The sequence below is a fragment of the Rhinichthys klamathensis genome, unplaced genomic scaffold (assembly GCF_029890125.1).
Source record: "Rhinichthys klamathensis goyatoka isolate OS25496 unplaced genomic scaffold, OSU_Roscu_1.1 h1tg000329l_1, whole genome shotgun sequence".
Classification (NCBI taxonomy): Eukaryota; Metazoa; Chordata; class Actinopteri; order Cypriniformes; family Leuciscidae; genus Rhinichthys; species Rhinichthys klamathensis.
This window is the reverse complement of record NW_026606844.1, coordinates 2,385,334-2,408,024: the sequence shown is the minus strand read 5'-3', so window position 1 is coordinate 2,408,024 and position 22,691 is coordinate 2,385,334. Positions and strand designations below refer to the sequence as shown.

General features: G+C 40.2%; 2 protein-coding genes across 2 annotated transcripts; one reads left to right on the top strand and one right to left on the bottom strand.

Moving 5' to 3' along the window:
* Positions 1-1,875: 1,875 nt before the first annotated feature.
* On the top strand, positions 1,876-3,834 carry LOC130105797 (gap junction delta-2 protein). The gene is made up of 2 exons (XM_056271987.1): positions 1,876-2,133; positions 2,497-3,834. Exon 2 carries the CDS (start codon positions 2,505-2,507, stop codon positions 3,567-3,569), a length of 1,065 nt encoding a protein of 354 aa, XP_056127962.1. The 5' UTR covers positions 1,876-2,133; positions 2,497-2,504; the 3' UTR covers positions 3,570-3,834.
* Positions 3,835-4,432: 598 nt separating this feature from the next.
* zgc:171927 (uncharacterized protein LOC100124616 homolog) lies at positions 4,433-7,927 on the bottom strand. The gene is made up of 6 exons (XM_056271988.1): positions 7,666-7,927; positions 7,382-7,454; positions 7,099-7,194; positions 6,037-6,132; positions 5,806-5,937; positions 4,433-5,704 (listed from the first exon to the last, which is right to left on the bottom strand). Exons 1-6 carry the CDS (start codon positions 7,677-7,679, stop codon positions 5,486-5,488), a joined length of 630 nt encoding a protein of 209 aa, XP_056127963.1. The 5' UTR covers positions 7,680-7,927; the 3' UTR covers positions 4,433-5,485.
* Between the last annotated feature and the right edge of the window lie 14,764 nt (positions 7,928-22,691).

Here is a 22,691-nt window from a genome sequence, read left to right as displayed (position 1 = left end):
ATACCTCCTCGTTTATAAAGCAGTCTGGTGTGTGAAATGATTCGCGCAAACATGAGAGCATTGACGTTGCTCGTGGGGAATATTCCCTTCGAAAACAAACTCAGCCACTGCGTCTTCGGCGGTTCGGATTTAGGAACATTAAAATGACTGCTGTGTTCGTTATTATACCCAAGAACAGAACACCACAATCGCTTAGACGCCATTCTGCTCATAGACAGTGCTCCAGCATATCAACAATGACCGCGCCGGTCCGCGCAGACTATGATTGACACCAAGCTCACGAGCGAGGGCGGGTCTGTGTTGAAACCCTTCTGTCAGTCAACAATCGTGGGAGGGGCGTCCGTTTTATTGACGTCACAAAAACGAACGGCTCAATTTGAGGCAGGGGAAAACATATAAGGAGATTAAAACAAAACCACTGGATGGATTTTTATCATTATATGATGGCTGTGTACAGGCACTGCCAACACACATTTCAGTACAATCAACTTGTAAAAGTGCATGTACCATTATATGACCCCTTTAAGAAAATTGTATTTTCACTACTCCCATGTTTGATTGCAGAAAATGTATCTTTGTATTGAACATTGATAGAGCAACAGATTTTGTGTGATTTTTTTTTATTTTATAAAAGTTGTTTATTTTGTTTTAAATTATTATAAATGTATATAAGGTGGCAAGGTGGGCCTTTTACCCCACACACTGGGTAAAAGGCACATATTATTTATACAAATAGCCTTATAAATACAGAAACAAAATTATCTTAAAAAGTAAAGATTCTGAAAGCATTGAAGAACCCATAATAATTTAATTTAGATTTACAGTAGTAACAATAAATTATTTTAATGATATGATTCATACCATATTTTTGAAAATGGTTTCATTATAAATATGGCGATTATCTCGTGGACACTAAATATGATATTTACCATCTGAATCTAACAATGTCATGTCAACAGATGAAAAAGTCAGCCAGCTATTTATTGTGCCTTTCGTTTCGCCCCAACGGCAGGGGTGCCTTTTAACCCAATTACCATACTTTTACACATTTTTCCGTTATTGAAAAACTGTTGCTTTAATTAGCTTGAACAAAACTGAAATTCATTAAGAAGACCTTTGTCTCAAAATATATTCAATAATTTAGCAATTCTCAAATCTACAACATTTTAAACATCACATAAATCTACTTTGCGCTGCTGCCCGTGATCACGTTAATGATCAGCCAAATTTCCATGTGCATCTTGAAAAGCGTATTTTTGGAAAGTGCTGCGGCAAGTTCTTCTCCATCTAGTGATTTAGAGGAAAATCTAATCAAAGGCGCCTTTTACCCCGGTGCGCCTTTAGCCCTGTTGTTTATAAATGTAGGACCATACAAATATAGTTAGAAAAACTCAAAGTACAACAAATAATACATTCTGTTTTGATGTGCATGGAGTGAGAGAACCAAATGCAAAACATTATAATATGTATATGGAGTAATCAAGGCAGAAATTGTGTGTCGGGCAGATGGTGGTATGCAAAATGTTAAAGTGCATCTGTCTGTCTACTGTTTAGTTTGCTTGCAGTTTTTATTTGCTATATAGTATTTCCATCCTCTAGCACAGAAACGCATATGGTGAAATGTTGTGTTGTGTTGTGTTGATAAAACATTTCAACATTAGGGAGCCAGAGTTGACTCTATAATTCAATATGAAAAATATGAGTGTAATGGGTCAGTACTTACTTTACATTTGGATCATTTTCATATTATGGCATATGAGTTTAACGATTTATCGTGCAGAAGAACAATTTCATTAGCTTTCACATGTTTAGAGCAGGTATGACAAAATCTCTCATGAATTAGCATTGTTTGCCCATTCCAGCAGGTTCTTTTAAACAATTTGTTTGACTGTTCAGGGACATTCATAGATGTTGCATCCCATTGTATTTTGAAATCTTTGTGACATTGTACATTGGGACGCTTTGTCTGATTACAGTACAATGAGGGTTTTGGATGGATGCCTGTGGTCAGCCCATTTCACCCAGCACTCACATTGAGGTCCTTTCCCAGTGACAAACAGCCCTTTTTCAAATGTAGCAATGAAATTGCTCATTTTGTCAAAGTTGTATGAAAAAAAGACAAATTAACCAAAGGTAAGTGTTTTTTTCTTTTCTATTTTAGTATGTTCATTAATGAAATGGTCATGATTTTGTACAATTTCATTAAATGAGTGAGCCATTTTATGCACATTGATTGACCTATACCAAATTACATCATGATGCAAAGAGATAGATTACACACAAAAATCAATCAATTTTACATCAATTACGCATGATGAAGAAATACAAATATCAACATGTTGGGCATCACCAACCGAAAGTTTGTGAAATATTGTAATAATTTGCATAAACGGTAGATTATTTGACTCTCTTAAGAAAAATAATTTTACTTAATATATTAGATGACATCATAACACAATATCTTTGCCTTTTTCACTGTTTCCTTGTCTTCTCCAGATTAAAAAATGGGGGACTGGTCTATTCTGGGCCGCTTTCTAACAGAGGTTCAGAATCATTCGACGGTCATCGGTAAGATCTGGCTGACTGTGCTCCTGATCTTTCGCATACTGCTGGTGACCCTGGTGGGAGACGCCGTGTACAGTGACGAGCAGTCCAAGTTCACCTGCAATACACTGCAGCCTGGTTGCAACAACGTCTGCTATGACACTTTCGCCCCTGTCTCACACTTGCGCTTTTGGGTCTTCCAGATTGTGCTGGTCTCAACGCCCTCCATCTTCTACATCATCTATGTGCTGCACAAAATCACCAAAGACGAGAAGCTGGAGACGGAGAGGGTCCAGGCAGAGGCCAAGCAACCTGGGCGGCCGGAAGGTAAGAGTGTCAAAGTGGCATATGGACCCCGGGGAGAAGAATGGGCTGGTCAGGATGAGGAAAGTGTGGAGCAAAGTCTACTGCAGGATGATTTCGGTGAGGTCAGCAAGGACCCAACCACACTCTCCAGTCAGGTTCTCCTCATCTATATTGTTCATGTCCTGATTCGCTCCGTCCTTGAGATCACGTTTCTTGTCGGTCAATACTACCTGTTCGGATTTGAGGTGCCTCATTTGTTCCGCTGTGAAACATACCCTTGCCCTACACGGACTGATTGTTTTGTGTCTCGAGCCACCGAAAAGACTATTTTCCTTAATTTTATGTTTAGTATCAGCCTGGGTTGTTTCCTCTTGAACATTGTGGAGCTTCACTACCTCGGCTGGATCTACATTTTCCGCATGTTGTGTGCCGCCTGCTTTCTGTGCTGCAAGCCAGAGAAGGAGCTGTACCCTCAACACAAACCTTTATTGCTACGCCTCAGACACTCAATGAGGAGCAGGCTGGTCCTGCAGTCACCAACCACCACCCTGTCTCAGGAGAAGACGGGGACGGCTTTGCTTTCACATGGCCCAGCCATCTCGTTCGAGACCGACTCTACACTTGAGTGCACCTCAAAGAGAAACCCAGAGGAGAGGGAACGCATGAGGCTGAAATTGGCCAATATGGCTAGATTTACTGGCAAAAAGTCCTGGTTGTAATGTGTACTGATGGTTTTAAATTCTCGTTACATAAGCTTGTTGTACATTTCATTCAGAGGCCTGTTTCATCTATTTTGGGGGCCATTTGAACAAGTTACAGCTTTTACAATGCATGCGGTGGTGCTGCGTCCCAAAAGAAACAATGAAAGTGGACGTTAAGGGCATTATATGCTGAAATCAGCAGAAAACAGAATGAAAGTGCTCACACTTTAATTTGAAAAATAAAGTTACATTTATTTATCATCAACATAAGAGCAACATACAATGATCTACTCACCCATTTGTTTGAAAAAAGACAGCTGATATCAAACACTTACTTACACACTATGAAAAGTCTGTAAAAATTAAGCCTGACGTACTGTGTTAATATGAAGACATTTTCTGCATTGTTTTTTTTTTTACACAGGTGTTTTACTCGTATTTTTTTAGGACATCTTTTTTTTTTAAATAAATTGTTTTCCTACAGTGTAACCCAGGCAGGAATCAGTGTGAAGCTCAACATTAGCCTGCAGGATGTATAAAATAGGCCTGAAACTTTTCAGTGATGAAATATGTTATTGTGACATTGTCAGCTGAGCAGAATTGTTCTTGTGTTGTTATGTTCTGTGCCATTTTATGTTTGATTCAAATGCTTTCAATGCTTGACCTAAAAAAATGTCACCCTTTTAGAGCAATTATTATAAATCAAGATAATCACCTTTCAAAAATTTTGAAATGTCATAAAAATGAATATTATACTACAAAATGTCAGAATTTGATCATCAAATTATAAATGTACATTATATTACATCTACTTAATTGTATGAATACTTGACTGTTATTTCATTAATGAGATCCATGAAATAATGATACATGATTTCTGAGACACATGTATTGCAATGCACAACAACTGTTGGACCAGTGCTATATCTGCACATGTAATAATTAGCACATGGTTGATGTGAGTGTTCATTTCGCTTGCAGTGCAAAAGCTTCTGTATATGCACTGCACAGTGAGAGTGCATAATTGCTTGATTACCATATAAATGAAGCTCAATACAATCAGAAGGTGCTTCTATACTCAGAAAAAGAGAAATACATTTTTATTTTTTGAGAAATTGAAAAGTAAATATATTTTAAGCTGAACTTCTCTTAGATTTCATAGAACTGTTTATTTTAAAAATAGGTGATAGTATCAGACATTTATACACTACAATGCAAACATGCTAAAGTTTGGGGTCAGAAAGATTTAATAAATTAATACTTTTATTCATCTATACTGATCAAAAGAGGCAAAAACAAAAACTTCTATTCTTTTATAAAAACAAAATCTATTTTTAAATTAATGGTGTTCTTTCAAACTTTCAATTTATCAAAGAATACTGAAAAAAAAAGTATCACGGTTTCCACAAATATATTAGGCAAAATCATATTTGATTCATTTCTGATGAATCATGTGACACTGAAGTAATAGCTGCTGAAAATTCGGGTTTGCCATCACAGGAATAAATTATATTTAAAAATATATTAAAGTGTAAAACAGTTATTTTAAATTGTAATAACATTTCACTATATTACTGATTTTACTGTTTTTTTTTTATCAAATGAATACAGCCTTATAAGCATAAGAAGCTTCTTTCAAAAACATTTAATAAACTTAAAGACCCCTAACTTTTGAAAGTAGTGTATGTTTATAGTTTTTTTCCATCACCAAAAGGATGAAAGAGCATTTAACCTAAAACAATGCATGCGTGATCAGAAAATGATATCCGGAAACATTTCCAAATGCATCTTCATTAGCTGGATGTGCAAACATAAAGTCAATGGCTTATTTTACATTTAAAATGAAAAAGAAAGAAAAGAAGGAACAAAAACACAGAACGATAAACAAAAAATAAGGATTTTCATATTACCCTGAATTTTAATGATATTGAGTACTAGCAACAAGAGCTGACCTCCTCAGCTGACTTCTCTCCACCTGGCCATAGGGGGGCACTGTTTATTTTGGATCCCATTTTAACAGTTTCATTCTGAACACGCTCTGTCCCGATCCTCTTCTGGATTTCAGAGGCCATTGTTAAAAATGCCTTCTCTACGTTGTTTGCGTTCTTGGCACTTGTCTCCAGGAATGGAATTTTGAGTGACTCAGCAAATTCCTGAAAAAGTACAAATTAAATGTAATATATATAAATTTAGCTTAGATCTGCCAATCCTGTAGAACAGACCTCACCAAAATTTGCATAAGCAGAGAGCTTACCTTTGCTGTGGTAAAGTCTACCACCTTTTTTGAGGAAAGGTCACACTTGTTACCGACTAGCAACTTGGAGACATTTTCACATGCATAGCGATCAATTTCTTCTAACCATTGCTTCACATTGTTGAAAGACTCCTGTATAAACAAAGTATTTTATTAATTATTATTATTAAGCAATTCTCTTTACACAAAATGCTAAAATAATAAACCTTCTGTAATATTCAAAAGTATTACCTGCTCAGTGACATCATAGACAATTATAATCCCATGAGCCCCTCGATAATAGCTGGATGTTATTGTTCGAAATCGCTCTTGCCCTGCTGTATCCCACTTCAGGACGGAGAAAAGCATGGCACATGTTTTAAAAAAGCAAAATGTTGTTTGCAGAAACTTTGATAAGATGTCAATCCTTATGCAGGCATTTAGGACTTTTTTGCTCTAATGCATTGGTCACCAAACTAAGGCCCGCCACCCCCCTTTGACTGCACCCCCCCGCCAACCCCCCCCGCCCCCCCCCCCCCCCAGTCCCTCTGCCCCCCACTACTTGAACCGGCCCAATGAGGCAATCCCCAAAAGTCGTCATGGCCTATTTTTTTTAATTGCTTTTTGTTCTACTACTCATGTTATTATAATTTCAATGTTTTTTTTTAATGAATGAATTTATTTTATAGGCCTGTGCTGCACACAATTATTATTAATATTATTATTAATATCAACAGGCCTACCTATAATTTATCATTTTTTCACTCACCTTTGCCAGTGTCAATCACCTCAACTAGGCAGATGTTTCTTACCTTGACAGCTTTGATGTTATTTTTATTTGAAAATAAATAAATGGAATATCTGTGGTATTTCAAATTAAAACAAAGTGTGAAGACTCGATTACTACTTTTGCAAACCACTAGTAAAGATAAACAAATATGTGCCAGGAATCAAGTGTTGATATAGTAGTGTGGATATAGTAGTGGGGATGGCTGTGCCATGCTAGTAATCTCTACTACACAATGAGGCCTGCTGACCCGGCCCCGGTCCCCCCATCACAGCCAGGAACGATAATGTGGCCCCCAGAGAAAAAAGTTTGGTGACCCCTGCTCTAATGGGACCAACCCAAGTGATTGGATAGTCATTTCAGTAAAAAATAATTGGCAAATGATCAGTTATTGTCACTGTACGATAATAATTCGATTTGAAATGTTTCTGTTCCATAGGGGTTTGTTTAAAACAGAACTAATAACTGGATCAAACAAACAAAAAAAGCAAACTTGAATATGAATTGAAATACATTTCTAAACTCACAATCTGCAGTTTGACAGTCTTCCCCTCCATTTCAATAGTTCTGATTTTGAAATCAACCCCAATAGTGCTGATGTAGCTCTCTGTATAGGTGTCATCCTGGTGGAATAAATGTGTTTCATCAACAGAAGAATCAACTCATTTTGTTTTAAATGAAAACAAAAAAACAAAAAACAAAACAGCATATAGATTTGAAATGCCATGAATAAATAACATAGAATTTAGATTTTGGGGTGAACTGCTTTAATTGAATGACACCAATCACTGAAAAAATGATTTTGCTTACAGCAAACCGTAGGAGTAAACATGACTTTCCCACACCAGAGTCCCCAATCAGCAGCAATTTGAACAGGTAGTCACTGAAAAAAACATCATATTATTAACATTGCATGTTACTCTACTGGTGCTCATGCTCAGTGCAAGCTGCATTTACTCATTCATTATGGGCACAATAGATACTATACTGGCATTAAAGGCAGAAACTAGAGGCCATTATTCTTCTCTAGTCATTGTAATTGAAGAAAGTCTGTTGACCGTTAGCAACATTCTTTGAAAGGAATAACTACTTACTACTCAGGATTCATCTTCTGGTTAATTGATCACAGAATGCTGTACAAAAGTGTTTTTAGCTCGATTATCTTTGTTCAGCTGCGTTCTGTCCTTGGAAATGCAAACAGCAACAACCGTGGCAATAGTGAACCCAGATACTGCTCCATCATTTATTAAAGCCTCTGATCAGGTTACGAAGTGGCCATTACCTGTTTCTTAAAGTTGCAGCCTAGTAGCAACAACAAGTGTCAAAGGCATGGCACACAGAAAAAGCATGTTGATTAAGTCTAAACAACTTCTGAAGATATGAACCTACCTGTTAAATTAATTATACAACCAACAATATCCAACAAGCTGTTATTGTAGTGTCAGTGTTTAAGTTAATCACAAAAAAGTTATAAAGCTCATGAAATTTATATTAGCAGGCAAGAAAAAAGGGTGCAACCAAAACCATTACTACCAGTAGGCCTAACCAGTCAAAAAAACTAACTTGTAATAGTAAACTACTGCCACTAGAGGCCGCTGATGAATAAGAATGAGTCCACTCATCTCATTGCTGTTGAACGTTGTTCAGTGTCAGATATTCAATGTCAGATATTACCCCCCCCCCCACCCCCATAAAAAGAAAAAATTGCATTACAAGAAAAGCTTATAGAATTGTCTCAATAATACTTAATAAGTCACATATATCAATAGGTATATGTTTTTTTTGTTTGAGAAAAGATTTTTTATGCTATGCATGCAGAGTTAGTCAGACGTTAGTCACTGAGCACCACAACCGAAATAACAGCCATAGTTCTTCCTGAACCAAAACAACGAGCTTATGCTGCGTTCGCCCCATAACTACTGTAATTTGGAAGTGATAGAAACCTGTGACGTTATACTCAGAGCAGTTTGTGACTCGAAATTATGCGTTTCAATGGCAACACTATCAATGGCGAATTGAATCCACAGCAGTCAGGCGGTACAGGTCAGTGCTCTCTGAGTTGTTCAATTCATTATTATTGTAATGTTATGTGCTTTGAGACATGATGTAGCTTAATGCTGTAAATGTAGGTAGGGCAGATTCTGGATCTTTTAACGGTAGTTTTGTTATGAGGGTGGAAGGTGAACCCAAGCGCAGACAGGATGCAGTGACATGAAGTTTATTATAAACAGAAAACAGAGAAAACAAAACCCACGAGGGGGCAAAACATGAACAGCAAACGTAATGACAAAACTAGACTAGGACTGATGAACAACTAGACTAGAACAAACGGTAAACAAAAAAATATGACTTTCTCTCAGGACAAATCAGTAGGCAAATACTCACAGGGTATAACTATGCTCAACAGAGAATCACACAACATCAAACAATGAACCGGCACAGGACAGCAAATACACAGGGATTAAAAAGGGAACACTAATGACAGGTGAAACTGACTAGACAATAATCACAAGACGAGGATAACAAGGGGGCGGGGTAACGTAACGAGAAGGCCATGCGCTTGGCCATGCGCTTGTACACAAAACATGGTTCTGTCATGATCCTGCCACAAGACTAGGAATAATCAATAACATGATGGCAGAATCATGACAGAACCCCCACCTTAAGGAGCGGCTTCCAGACGCTCCTCAAAGGGACACTAAGCACAAGACAAGACAGAACGAGACATGGACAAAAACCAACAAAACATAGTGAACATCAATAATGGCATACATAAATAAACTATAACAGGGTTCGGTTGAAGCATCAAAAACAACATGCAAGGTAGAGGGGGTGGAGGAAACACAAAGTTCATGGGGGGAGGTCCAGGGAAGATGGGAAGACTGGGGGTCTTGGGTCCACGGGATGAGGGCTGAGGACGAGGACTCTGGGCAGGCTTAGACGTAGACACACGAGGAGAGGTCTTGGGGGAAACAGTCCGGGGCTTAGTGGAGACAGGGAAAACAGTCCGAGAACTAGTGGTGACAGGGACAAACGGGGAAACAGTCCGGGGTACTGCATTGGTGGCGGCAGCAACAGATTCAGACACATAGGGTGAGGAAACGGGACTCCTGACGGGGGACATGGCAGGCGAAGGGGCAGGACTGGGTGCAGCGCTCTCAGTGGCAGACTTGGGTGCAACGCTCACAGGGGCCGGATCGGGTGGAGCGCTCACAGGGACAGGATCAGGTGCAGCGCTCACAGGGACAGGATCAGGTGCAGCGCTCACAGGGACATGCTCGGGTGCAGCGCTCACAGGGACATGCTCGGGAGCTGAGGACAAGGCAGGACAGACAGGGACCTCAAGGATCTTGGCGAGATGAGACAGGTAATCTGACAGGGTCTTGGCAGCAATGAAGATGGGCATCTCCTGACGAGCAGAAACAGACTGTAACACTGCTTTGGCAGCAGAATCGGCCGCGGCTCTATCATCAGCACTCACGACTGCAGATTCAGATACTGCTCTCTTTGAAGCAGGTTCAGGAATAGCCTTCTCCAACGCAGACCTGGGCGCAGCGCTCTCTACAGCAGGTACAGGAACAGGATCTCCTGTAGCAAAGTCCGGAACCGTGCTTACAGCAGCAGGCTCAGGAACAGCGCTCTCAGAAACAGCGGCGGGTTGGAGAGCCTTAGCGAACTGAGGGGAAGACAGAGACGGAGGACAAGAGGCTCCCTTTCTCCTCCTTTTCCTCCTGGGTCGAGGAGCTGAGTCCGTAGCCAGGCTTGAGACCGGTAAGGGGGGCGTAGAGGGAGACGAAGCAGGTACTGGGGAGACCACCACAGACAAGGGGGATTCCGTGGAGGACGACTCCGACGCTGACTCCCACGACAAACGTCTTCCTCGCTTTCCACGGGGGCTGGCGGACACGGGTGGCGGATCGGGAGTCAGGGTGGAAGAAGCTTGGTCCTCATGCGTCACGACGGCTAACATGCGACCCTCAGGGATGACTGGAAGTGTGGCAGGAGGTGAAGACACAGGGGGACCCGGCTGCTCCTTCCGAGACAAGCAGTCCACCATGTTGCGAAACGGACGGCGGACCAAACTCTCTCGTTCAGCAAGGGGAGGGAGGACTTTGAGACCCGCGACGAGGTAGCGGTTGACCAGGGTCTCCGGCAGGAAGAACCTCCTCTCCTCAACGACCTGTGCGTACCTCCTCAGGGTCAACTCACCCTGGGGGGGGGAAAGGAAGCTTGCCTTTGGAACTGTCAGCGATAGCCGAGCGCCACCACAGTTCCGGGTCGGAAGGCTGAAGACAAGCAGACAAGGACTGCACGTCTGCTGGGTTCGGTTCTGGCCGGTTCATTCTGTTATGAGGGTGGAAGGTGAACCCAAGCGCAGACAGGATGCAGTGACATGAAGTTTATTATAAACAGAAAACAGAGAAAACAAAACCCACGAGGGGGCAAAACATGAACAGCAAACGTAATGACAAAACTAGACTAGGACTGATGAACAACTAGACTAGAACAAACGATAAACAAAGAATATGACTTTCTCTCAGGACAAATCAGTAGGCAAATACTCACAGGGTATAACTATGCTCAACAGAGATACTCACAGAGAATCACACAACATCAAACAATGAACCGGCACAGGACAGCAAATACACAGGGATTAAAAAGGGAACACTAATGACGAGGACAGGTGAAACTGACTAGACAATAATCACAAGACGAGGATAACAAGGGGGCGGGGTAACGTAACGAGACACCACAAGCACATGCCCAAAGGCCAAACAATTGGCCATGCGCTTGTACACAAAACATGGTTCTGTCATGATCCTGCCACAAGACTAGGAATAATCAATAACATGATGGCAGAATCATGACAAGTTTATGTTAAACATTTAGTAAGTTTTATATTTGAATCACTGAATACATGCAGACAAACTTTTGGCTTTGTGTTCAGCCTGAGGGTGGTGCTCTAATGATGATTGACAGGCTGTTGTTGTGATGTTATGTCCATCAAGAGGTGCATACATTTTTGGTCAAGATCTTGTATTGGCAATGCAAGAGTCCAGCAATCTGTAAAGTCTACTCTAGCACATCCCAAAGACTGAATGAATTTAGGGTCTGGACTCAAGAGGTGCCAATTCATGTGTGAAAATGATTCTTCATGCTCCCTCCCAACCATTCTTTCATAGTTTGAGCCTGATGAATCTTGGTATTGTCACCCTGGAATCTGGCCATGATGTGTCTTCCTAAATAGTTGTTAAATAAATGAAAAGCTACACACACCATAAATTAGGTTTAGTGTTGCCAAACATGCTTAGAGACCGAGAGACAAGACTGAGCACTCCGAAATAGGTCATGTAACTGTATTATATGATGTTTCAAAAATCGGGAGGAGCATGTTCAAATAATCAATCCAATCACCTTGTCATCAACAATCATCATGTCTATCCTATCAACATGAGAGGAAGCATATATATATATATATATATATATATATATATATATATATATATATATATATTCACTCAGTCGACTCACCTACATTCCTCGACTCACCTACATTTCTCTACAGTTTTTCAACATCTCTCCACCACCCCGACTCCACACTGTTGGCCTGTTCCTTCCACAGCCAGGAATATGGGGGGAGTACTCTGGGTTCGGGCTGAATACGAATACAAGAATAGCCTATTGTAATAAGCAATTAATTTAATTTTAAACATGAAGCAGATAAAGAATCTAAAAGCTGCAGTCCGCAGTTTTTCCTCTTTGTCACCATCTCTGTTCGAAAACTGCAATTGCAGTTATTCGCGGAATTATCAACTTTACTTGAGTTGTGCCTCGGCACGGCACAGCGTGGATGAATCCAATGTTTTGAGGAGAATGTGCGGATGTCAGTTGCCGCACCGGTGTGGATACACTTTTTTTACAGTCTATGGTGGATACTGGCATTCACAGTCACAGATTGTACTTTTTGGAAGTATGACCAACATAATTGTACTTTTTGGAAGTATGACCAACATAATAATTTTCATCGGAAAATGTCATCTGAACAAGTAAGTAACATCCACTTGCTGTGAGAAAAGGCTATAATCTCCACCTCCAACATCCTCACACGCAATATAGTCTACTAGCCGAGACTCATTCTTTATGTGTACAGATGTGACGTAATGACGCAAAGACATGTTCGAATTTCCCGCGGAAATCCACCAGTACCACTGGAATTAAAAAAATTACAAGCTTACCGTTTTGAATCGAGCTAAAGAGAGCGCGCTGCCTGTGAATGTCCTGACTGAAAGACGCGGCGCCAGTATCATGCGCATGCACAGACCGCGCGCCAGAATACAGTTTCTTTCCGCTTGAAGTGAACGAACAATAACACACACAATTATGCCAAAATATCATTTGTCGAGTGTCTTCATAACATAAGAGCAGTCTTATGATGGTCGTAAAGAGTTGTGAGAGAATAAGGCGCGTGTGAGATCCGCATCTCTGTCAGAAACTCTTAAAGGGCCAGCATCCAATAATGCTTTCTGTCAGTAAAGTTAATCAAAGAACAAAGGGAACAGAGAAAAACACTCACTGCTCTTGACCAAAGAACTTGTGTAGCTTTAAATAGGATTTTAGTCCATATAATTTATAATTTATGCTGCGCAGACTGTTTGATAACTTTATTCAATTTCTGTATTATGTCCTACCTGTTAGACAGGAAGAGCACAGGTAAATATGACATTTATTATGGGTTTATGTGAGGATTGTTTGAAGTTCACTTAAATTAAAATTAAATTAATTTTTATCCAGACATCAATGGCTTATTGATCATTATAGGTGTTATCAATCATTTAGTTGTTGTTGCTAGTTTGAGTTGAGAAATACACATTTCAGAATTATCACTAATCTGTGTGTGCATTTTGCTTTAGAACCAAGCAAGTTGACTCATGAAACCATTTGTTTATTATATCGCAATCGCATATCGCAATATTGACCTCAATAACCACATTTATTACATTTGTTACATTATTATTATACATTTGTTAAATTATTATTTTGTTACATTCTTTTTGAAAAAGTATCTATTCTTTTTTGAAAAAGTATCTATTCTTTTTTGAAAAAGTAGCGATTTCTTTTTGAAAAAGTAGCGATTCTTTTTGAAAAAAGTAGCGATTCACTTTCGAAAAAGTAGCGATTCTTTTTTGAAAAAGTATCGATTCACTTGAAAAAGTAGCGATTCACTTTTGAAAAAAGTATCGATTCTTTTTTTAAAAAGTATCAATTCATTTTTGAAAAAGTAGCGATACTTTTTGAAAAAGTAGCGATACTTTTTGAAAAAGTAGCGATACTTTTTGAAAAAGTAGCGATTCACTTTCGAAAAAGTAGCGATTCTTTTTTGAAAAAGTAGCGATTCACTTTAAAAAAGTAACGAGTCTTTTTGAAAAAGTAGCGATTCTTTAAAAAAAGTACCGATTCATTTTTGAAAAAGTAGCGATTCATTTCTGAAAAAGTAGCGATTCACTTTTGAAAAAGTAGCGATTCTTTTTGAAAAAGTATTGATTATTTTTTGAAAAAGTAGCAATTCTTTTTTTGAAAAAAATATCGATTCTTTTCGAAAAAGCAGCGATTCATTTTTGAAAAAGTTGCGATTCACTTCTTTCGAAAAAGTAGCGATTCACTTTTGAAAAAGTAGCGATTCATTTTTTGAAAAAGTAGCGATTCATTTTTGAAAAAGTAGCGATTTAACTGAATCTGTAAGTCAGCTACACTGTTTAATTCTGAATATTATATTTTATTCTTGTGCGCTTAACGTTATCGTTTTCTCAGAGTTTAGGCTCTTGTGTAATAGTAGCCTAGGCTATTAAGCAAATCAAACATACCAAACCAACAATTACTAAAAACACACAAAAACTGATTTTGCACGGGCATTGCACTAGTCTATCTATAAATTACAGGAATGTCTGTGTGTCTGTCTGTCTGTCTGTTAATCGAATATCTCTCGAACCATTAGTCCGATGGATTTCAAACTTGACAGGTGTCTTGGTACGGGCACGAGTAAGTGCAGTGCCGAGTTTGACGTTGTTTGGATTAGAAATGCAAAAGATATCGTTAAATATATCAGTAAAAGAAGCACACATTGAGGTTGTGGTTTAAAAATAAACATTCTGACATTAGAGAGGGTTGTGGTATAAAAATTGTGGTTTAAAAATAAATATACTGTCAGCTAAACATTAAGTCAGTTACTCGGTTTACTTCTGAATATTGTAGTTATTCAGAAGTAGTTAGTGGTCCGTAGTTAGTTATGTAGTTCAATTTTCCATATTTATCGTATGTCAATATGTCAGTATCAGTATTTGCTTTCAACCATGCACAAATAAAAATGTCACTGAACTTTTGCTGTGTAATTGTTAACAATGAGCACTCAAACACACCAAACCAACAATTAATGAAAACAGACACAAAAATGGATTTTGCACATACAGGTCCTTCTCAGAAAATTAGCATATTGGGATAAAGTTCATTATTTTCCATAATGTAATGATAAAAATTAAACTTTCATATATTTTAGATTCATTGCACACCAACTGAAATATTTCAGGTCTTTTATTGTTTTAACCTCCTAGGGCTTAGTGGCCACATACGTGGACAGCACATTTTTGCTCTTATGTCCACAATTGTGTTCACTGCTGAATTGGTGGTGTTATGGACACGTAGGGGGGTACTTATACTGCCATCTGGTAGTGTCAGAAATTTATAACACACTATGGTCAAAATTCAAAATGGCGGCAAACACAAGGAAAGATTCAAGTGGTAGCTCCATACACAAACGTCGACCAGTTAAGAAGTTCTGTCATATTTCATGGCTTATTCTGATTTAGATATTTATAAAAGCCTTGTATATTTGTCATGACATGCAAATTTGAAAAAAAAGTGCAAAACTACCAACTTTGTAGGTCGCTAAACATGAAGTACACGTATGTGTACTTATGGACTGAAGCTCCTCGAAACAGCTAATATGCTAGTAAACATGCACACACATAAAATGGGAAAAAAGCTAGCTCTGATGCAGCTAAAAAGGTGCACATGGTCCCAATGACATAAATAACAATTAAATCACTAAATACATACGTACATACTTAAATTAGTTGGGTTGAAAATGTTAGTAAAAATGTAATATGCTAGTAAAAATGTGCACATGTAAATTAGCTTGTATATTATCCCATTGGAATAAATAACAAATAAATAATGCAAACCTACATAAATTAAATTAATTTGTATTTGATTTTATCATGTTTTTATTTCCAGAGCGTTTTTCTGTGCAAAGAGCATTGGAGCTACTTTGGGTTAATTGATGGAGATAACACAGATTTGGATGTGTCTGATAACGATGATCCCTTAGAGATGTCTTATTGATCACAAGTTCAGTATGGTGTACCACAAGGCAGAAGGCTAGGTTCAGTACTAGGGCCGTTGCTGTTCACTCTATACATGCTCCCCTTGGGAGATATCATTAGGAAGCATGGCATTAGTTTTCACTGTTATGCTGATGATACTCAGCTCTATATTTCTTCACGCCCCGACGAAACTTGCCAATACAAAAAAACCTAATGCATTGCTGATAAAAAAACTGGATGACTAGCAATTACCAACTTTAAAACTAAAAAATCTAAATTACGTCATGTGCTTTCAATGAAAAATGTGGAACAGTTAGTTCATTACATCAAGGCTAGATCATTGTAATGCTCTACTGGGTGGTTGCCCTGCACGCTTAATAAACAAACCTCAGCTGGTTCAAAACGCAGCCACTAGAGTTCTTACCAGAACCAGGAAGTATGACCATATTGCCCGGTTATGTCAACATTGCATTGGCTCCCTATTAACCATTGTATACATTTTTAAATATTGCAATGTTTCCATGTTGTTTTTACTCTCTGATAGTCAAAACATGTTAAAAAATATGTGTGTATGTGTTATTAATACATTAAAAAACAGTCAGGAAAAAAACTGCTGTGTTCAAGGCAGAAATAAAGGGTTTTTCATTCTATTACACAAAGGTGACTTTATTGTGTTTTATGGAAATTCGGACCATGAGTCCACATATGTGGACATCATTTTTCTCTAAAAGTACATCATATCAAAAGATGATTCTTAGTTTTTATTATAATTAGGTTCCAATAAGCCCAAATAGCAAAGAGAATTAAAAAATGCATGTAAAAAATCAGCTTGGGCCTACTGATGATTTTGGCATACAGCTCATGAAAACCCAAAATTCCTGTCTCAAAAAATTTGCATATTTCACCCGACCAATAAAAGAAGTGTTTTTAATACAAAAAAAAAAGTCAACCTTCAAATAATTATGTTCAGTTATGCACTCAATAGTCAATACTTGGTCGGGAATCCTTTTGCAGAAATGACTGCTTCAATGCGGCGTGGCATGGAGGCAATCAGCCTGTGGCACTGCTGAGGTGTTATGGAGGCCCAGGATGCTTCGATAGCGGCCTTAAGCTCATCCAGAGTGTTGGGTCTTGCGTCTCTCAACTTTCTCTTCACAATATCCCACAGATTCTCTATGGGGTTCAGGTCAGGAGAGTTGGCAGGCCAATTGAGCACAGTAATACCATGGTCAGTAAACCATTTACCAGTGGTTTTGGCACTGTGAGCAGGTGCCAGGTCGTGCTGAAAAATGAAATCTTCATCTCCATAAAGCTTTTCAGCAGATGGAAGCATGAAGTGCTCCAAAATCTCCTGATAGCTAGCTGCATTGACCCTGCCCTTGATAAAACACAGTGCACCAACACCAGCAGCTGACATGGCACCCCAGACCATCACTGACTGTGGGTACTTGACACTGAACTTCAGGCATTTTGGCAGTTCCTTCTCCCCAGTCTTCCTCCAGACTCTGGCACCTTGATTTCCGAATGACATGCAAAACTGAGCAACAGTCCAGTGCTGCTTCTCTGTAGCCCAGGTCAGGCGCTTCTGCCGCTGTTTCTGGTTCAAAAGTGGCTTGACCTGGGGAATGCGGCACCTGTAGCCCATTTCCTGGCGCGCGATTAACGGCCTTTTTGGCCTAGCAAACTTTGTAGTTTTTTTCACATGCTTTTGAAACAGGACGCGGCATGCGCGTTTTGGACGTTTTGTTGCTTCGTCGACCAAAGCGCAAGCGGATCTAGCTAGACCGGAAACAAAACAACAGGCACGCCGCACACACTTGTTTGGGGTTGCGAGCCGGCCAACGTTACGTTTTGAGTGGATGACGAGCGCGAGACGCCGAAATGGATGCCAATAAGATTCTGAATGGAAAGTTTACTTTTAAAAAATTGCCAAATGGTTCCATTGACAAGACCAAATTGATCTGTGTGTTTTGTCAATGTGAACTGAGCTATCATCATCGCAGCACGTCCAGTCTGAAATACCACTTGATGGCCAAGCACACACACACACAGCTGATGTGAATTCTCCGCCCCCTCGTCAATATCAGGACCTCGTCAATATTTCTTTCACCCTTTTATTGATGGACAGTAACATTGTGTGAGAGATTATTTGCTCCAAGTGAGAATGTTAGTGTGAAATTGAACACAGTATATGCCAATGTTGTTTTCAATAAAAAACATTTGCACAAAGCAAGCCGATCCACTTTTCCATGTTGATAAGAGCATTAAAATGAGAAAAATAATGGGACAAAAAGAAATCAAGAGACATTTAGAATAGATAAGAATGTGCGATTAATTGCGATTAATCGCGAGTTAACTATGACATTAATGCGATTAATCGCGATTAAATATTTTTATTGTTTGACAGCACTAATATAAATATAATATTGCCTATACACAGACACACATACATCTATATATAAATTACAGAAATGTCTGTCTGTGTCTCTATTATTCGCATATCTCGGTAAAAGAAGCACACATTGAAGATGTTTAGATGATGTTTAGAAGGTTGTGGTTTAAAAATAAAGCGCTTAACATTATCGCTACTGTGTAATAGTATGCTATTCACCAGCTAAACATAAAAGATGCTAACTGCCTTTCATTGTCTCTATAATTGTAATCTGCACAATGACGACAAAGTTAACCCTAATGTAAATCTAATATAATCTAATCTAAACTCCTGCTACCTGTACACAGATACCCAAATACACACCTAATATCACCATTATAAATTGTTATGCAACCATGTAGTTCAATTTTCCATATTTATTGTATGTCATTATGTCAGTATCAGTATTTGCTTTTTACCATGCACAAATAAAAAAATGTCACTGAACTTTTGCTGTGTAATTGTAACAATAAGCACTTAAACACACCAAACCAACAATTACTAAAAACACGCACAAAAACTGATTTTGAACGGTCATATCTGTTATTCGCATATCTCTTGAACCGTTAGTCGATGGATTTCCAACTTGACAGGTGTCTTGCTACTGGCACTAGTAAGTGCAGTGCTAAATTTGACGTTGTTTGGATTAGAAATGCAAAAGATATCATTAAATATATCTCACACTGCACACTGAGTGGCCACTCTCCCTCCACACTGCACCCTGAGTGGCCACTCCCCCTCTCACACTGCACCCTGAGTGGCCACTCCCCCTCCACACTGTACCCTGAGTGACCACTCCCCCTCCACACTGCACCCTGAGTGGCCACTCCCCCTCTCACACTGCACACTGAGTGGCCACTCCCCCTCTCACACTGCACACTGAGTGGCCACTCTCCCTCTCACACTGCACACTGAGTGGCCACTCCCCCTCCACACTGCACACTGAGTGGCCACTCCCCCTCTCACACTGCACACTGAGTGGCCACTCCCCCTCTCACACTGCACACTGAGTGGCCACTCCCCCTCCACACTGCACCCTGAGTGGCCACTCCCCCTCCACACTGCACACTGAGTGGCCACTCCCCCTCTCACACTGCACACTGAGTGGCCACTCTCCCTCCACACTGCACACTGAGTGGCCACTCTCCCTCCACAATGCACCCTGAGTGGCCACTCCCCCTCCACACTGCACACTGAGTGGCCACTCCCCCTCCACACTGCACACTGAGTGGGCCACCCCCCTCTCACACTGCACACTGAGTGGCCACTCCCCCCCACACTGCACACTGAGTGGCCACTCCCCCTCTCACACTGCACACTGAGTGGCCACTCTCCCTCCACACTGCACCCTGAGTGGCCACTCCCCCTCTCACACTGCACCCTGAGTGGCCACTCCCCCTCCACACTGCACACTGAGTGGCCACTCCCCCCCCACACTGCACACTGAGTGGGCCACCCCCCTCTCACACTGCACACTGAGTGGCCACTCCCCCTCCACACTGCACACTGAGTGGCCACTCCCCCTCTCACACTGCACACTGAGTGGCCACTCCCCCTCCACACTGCACACTGAGTGGCCACTCCCCCTCTCACACTGCACACTGAGTGGCCACTCCCCCTCTCACACTGCACACTGAGTGGCCACTCCCCCTCCACACTGCACACTGAGTGGCCACTCCCCCTCTCACACTGCACACTGAGTGGCCACTCCCCCTCTCACACTGCACCCTGAGTGGCCACTCCCCCTCCACACTGCACCCTGAGTGGCCACTCCCCCTCCACACTGCACCCTGAGTGGCCACTCCCCCTCCACACTGCACACTGAGTGGCCACTCCCCCTCCACACTGCACACTGAGTGGGCCACCCCCCTCTCACACTGCACACTGAGTGGCCACTCCCCCTCTCACACTGCACACTGAGTGGCCACTCTCCCTCCACACTGCACACTGAGTGGGCCACCCCCCTCTCACACTGCACACTGAGTGGGGCCACCCCCCTCTCACACTGCACACTGAGTGGCCACTCCCCCTCCACACTGCACACTGAGTGGCCACTCCCCCTCCACACTGCACACTGAGTGGCCACTCCCCAAAATAAACATTCTGACATTAGAGGGTTGTGTTTTAAAAATATCTGAATATTATATTTTATTCACAGCCATCATTTGTAGTAGCCTATTCACAAACTGTTTTCTCAAGCGTAGCGTTTTCTCCGAGTTCACTGTGTAGCTGCTCCCTGAATCGTCACGCTTATTAATTTGTGGATGTTAACTGAATCTGTAAGTCTATGGAGCTAATAATATGACAAAATGATTTGAATTTGAATTGTGTAAATTTGAATTATTTGCAAGTGTAATCTAACAAAATTGAATTTTAGGTGGTAGTTTAAATAGTTCTGAATTTGATTTTTTAACGAATATTGAACATTTGAAATTTAACAAATTGAAAGGTTTTTATGGCTGAATTTTATAGACATGTATTTTCAAACAGCTAGTTTTTTTGTTCTGAATTCAAATACTGCAAATATTCAGTTTAAAAAAATACAGATTCAAGTTTTCAAGATGAAGAAATTCGGAACTTCAAATTCAGTTTTCTAAAATTCAATCTCAAAAATTCAAACTCAAAAATTCAGGTCTTACAGAAAGTAGGTCACAGGTCATCCACAGGGAAGAGTAGATGATCTCAGAAAAGTCGAACAGAGCATTTTGGTCCATTAGGGACTGCAGAAGGTTTCTTAAACATGAATGATTTTGTGTTTGTTAGCGTTCTCATCACTTGAGACATTTGTCTAAGCAGTCTCTGGTGTTTGTTTTAAAGTATATTTTGTGTAAAATTGATTAGAACGCCACTGTGTCACCTACAAAGACAGGACGCGAGCGGCGCGGCGCGACGCAACACAGTGCTTGAAGCGACTGTTGCAATGGTCACAAATAGGATGGGGAATCCGTGTGCTATTGGGGATTTCACGGGTCGCGTCGCTCCGCTCGCGTCCGGTCTAGATCTGCATCGTTCGTACATGTAAGCATAAGGTACGAGAGGGTGTGCTGTATCGTGAATACGACGCGAACCGGAGTGCTTCACGGCCGTTTCACACCGCATCCGTGAGCGGCACTTGAGCAGCGCGTCAGCGTAACTACATCGCCACTGCAGCTGCAGACGCGCGAGAGTATTCACACTGGAAGCTTTTGTACAGTCACAGCAGCTCGGCTCCAAAGCTACATATATAAGCGAGCAATTCTTTACAACGAAGTTTTAGAAGTTGGTAATTTAGCCTATAAAATTGATAGTCTTGAAAGTTTGTTATGGGGAGGTGTACAACATTCACATAAATGTTAAACAACAAAACAACCCAGAAAACAGCTCCGATCTATTCGTTTCAGTCATACTTTCGATATGTTTACAAGACTACAAAACACACACACACACACAAAACCGCACACTTGGGTTTAATTTGGGTTGTAGCTGTCTGTGTTACATAAACTAAAAGAAAGTTTAAATTATATATAATATTTTCTGGCTAGTTTACACTAGTTTTTTTTTATATATAATACACCATTAATATATATATATATATATATATATTTAAAATAAATATAATACACTATTATATTTATTTTAAATATAATATATATTTATAAAATATATATTCACCCAAACTGAATAATTAAAAACAAGTTTAAACAGGTAGCCTAATCTTCTATAGGCCTAACTATTTTTTAGTCTTCATTTTCTTCTTTTTTTTGCCTACTCAAGTTCTTGTTAAAACTCACTAGACATGCTTATTCTGTACATTATGGGCACTTTTTGTGTGAAATTTTGTCCATCAAAAGTGTATTTACTTTAATTGAGCGTGGAGAAGTGCAGCAAAAACAGATTCGACTGCGAAACCCCCGCTTCACTGCTGCTCACGCGCCGCTCCTGCTCGACGCTCACGCGCTTCTTCTGCTCCCGGTGTGGATGCAATCATGCACGCCGAAAGAAATACGCGCTGCTCACGCATGCGGTGTGAAACGGCCGTCAGACGTGACTTATTCACGAGACAGCACTAGCCCTGAGTACCTTATTGTTTTCTAAAGCGATTACCACTCAATGATCATATTAAAGTTAAATATATATATATATATATATATTAGTGCAACTTTCATGAATAAAATCACCAAAAGCCTACCTTCCGCTGGAAAAAAATAGTCCCTGGCCGTGAACAGCAGCATAAGTTAAAATATTTCACCTGTAATTTTAGATGGCGGCAAAGACCGTCTTTATTACTGAGTCAGTCATCAATCAGTAGAGAAGACTTTAATATTGAAGGACA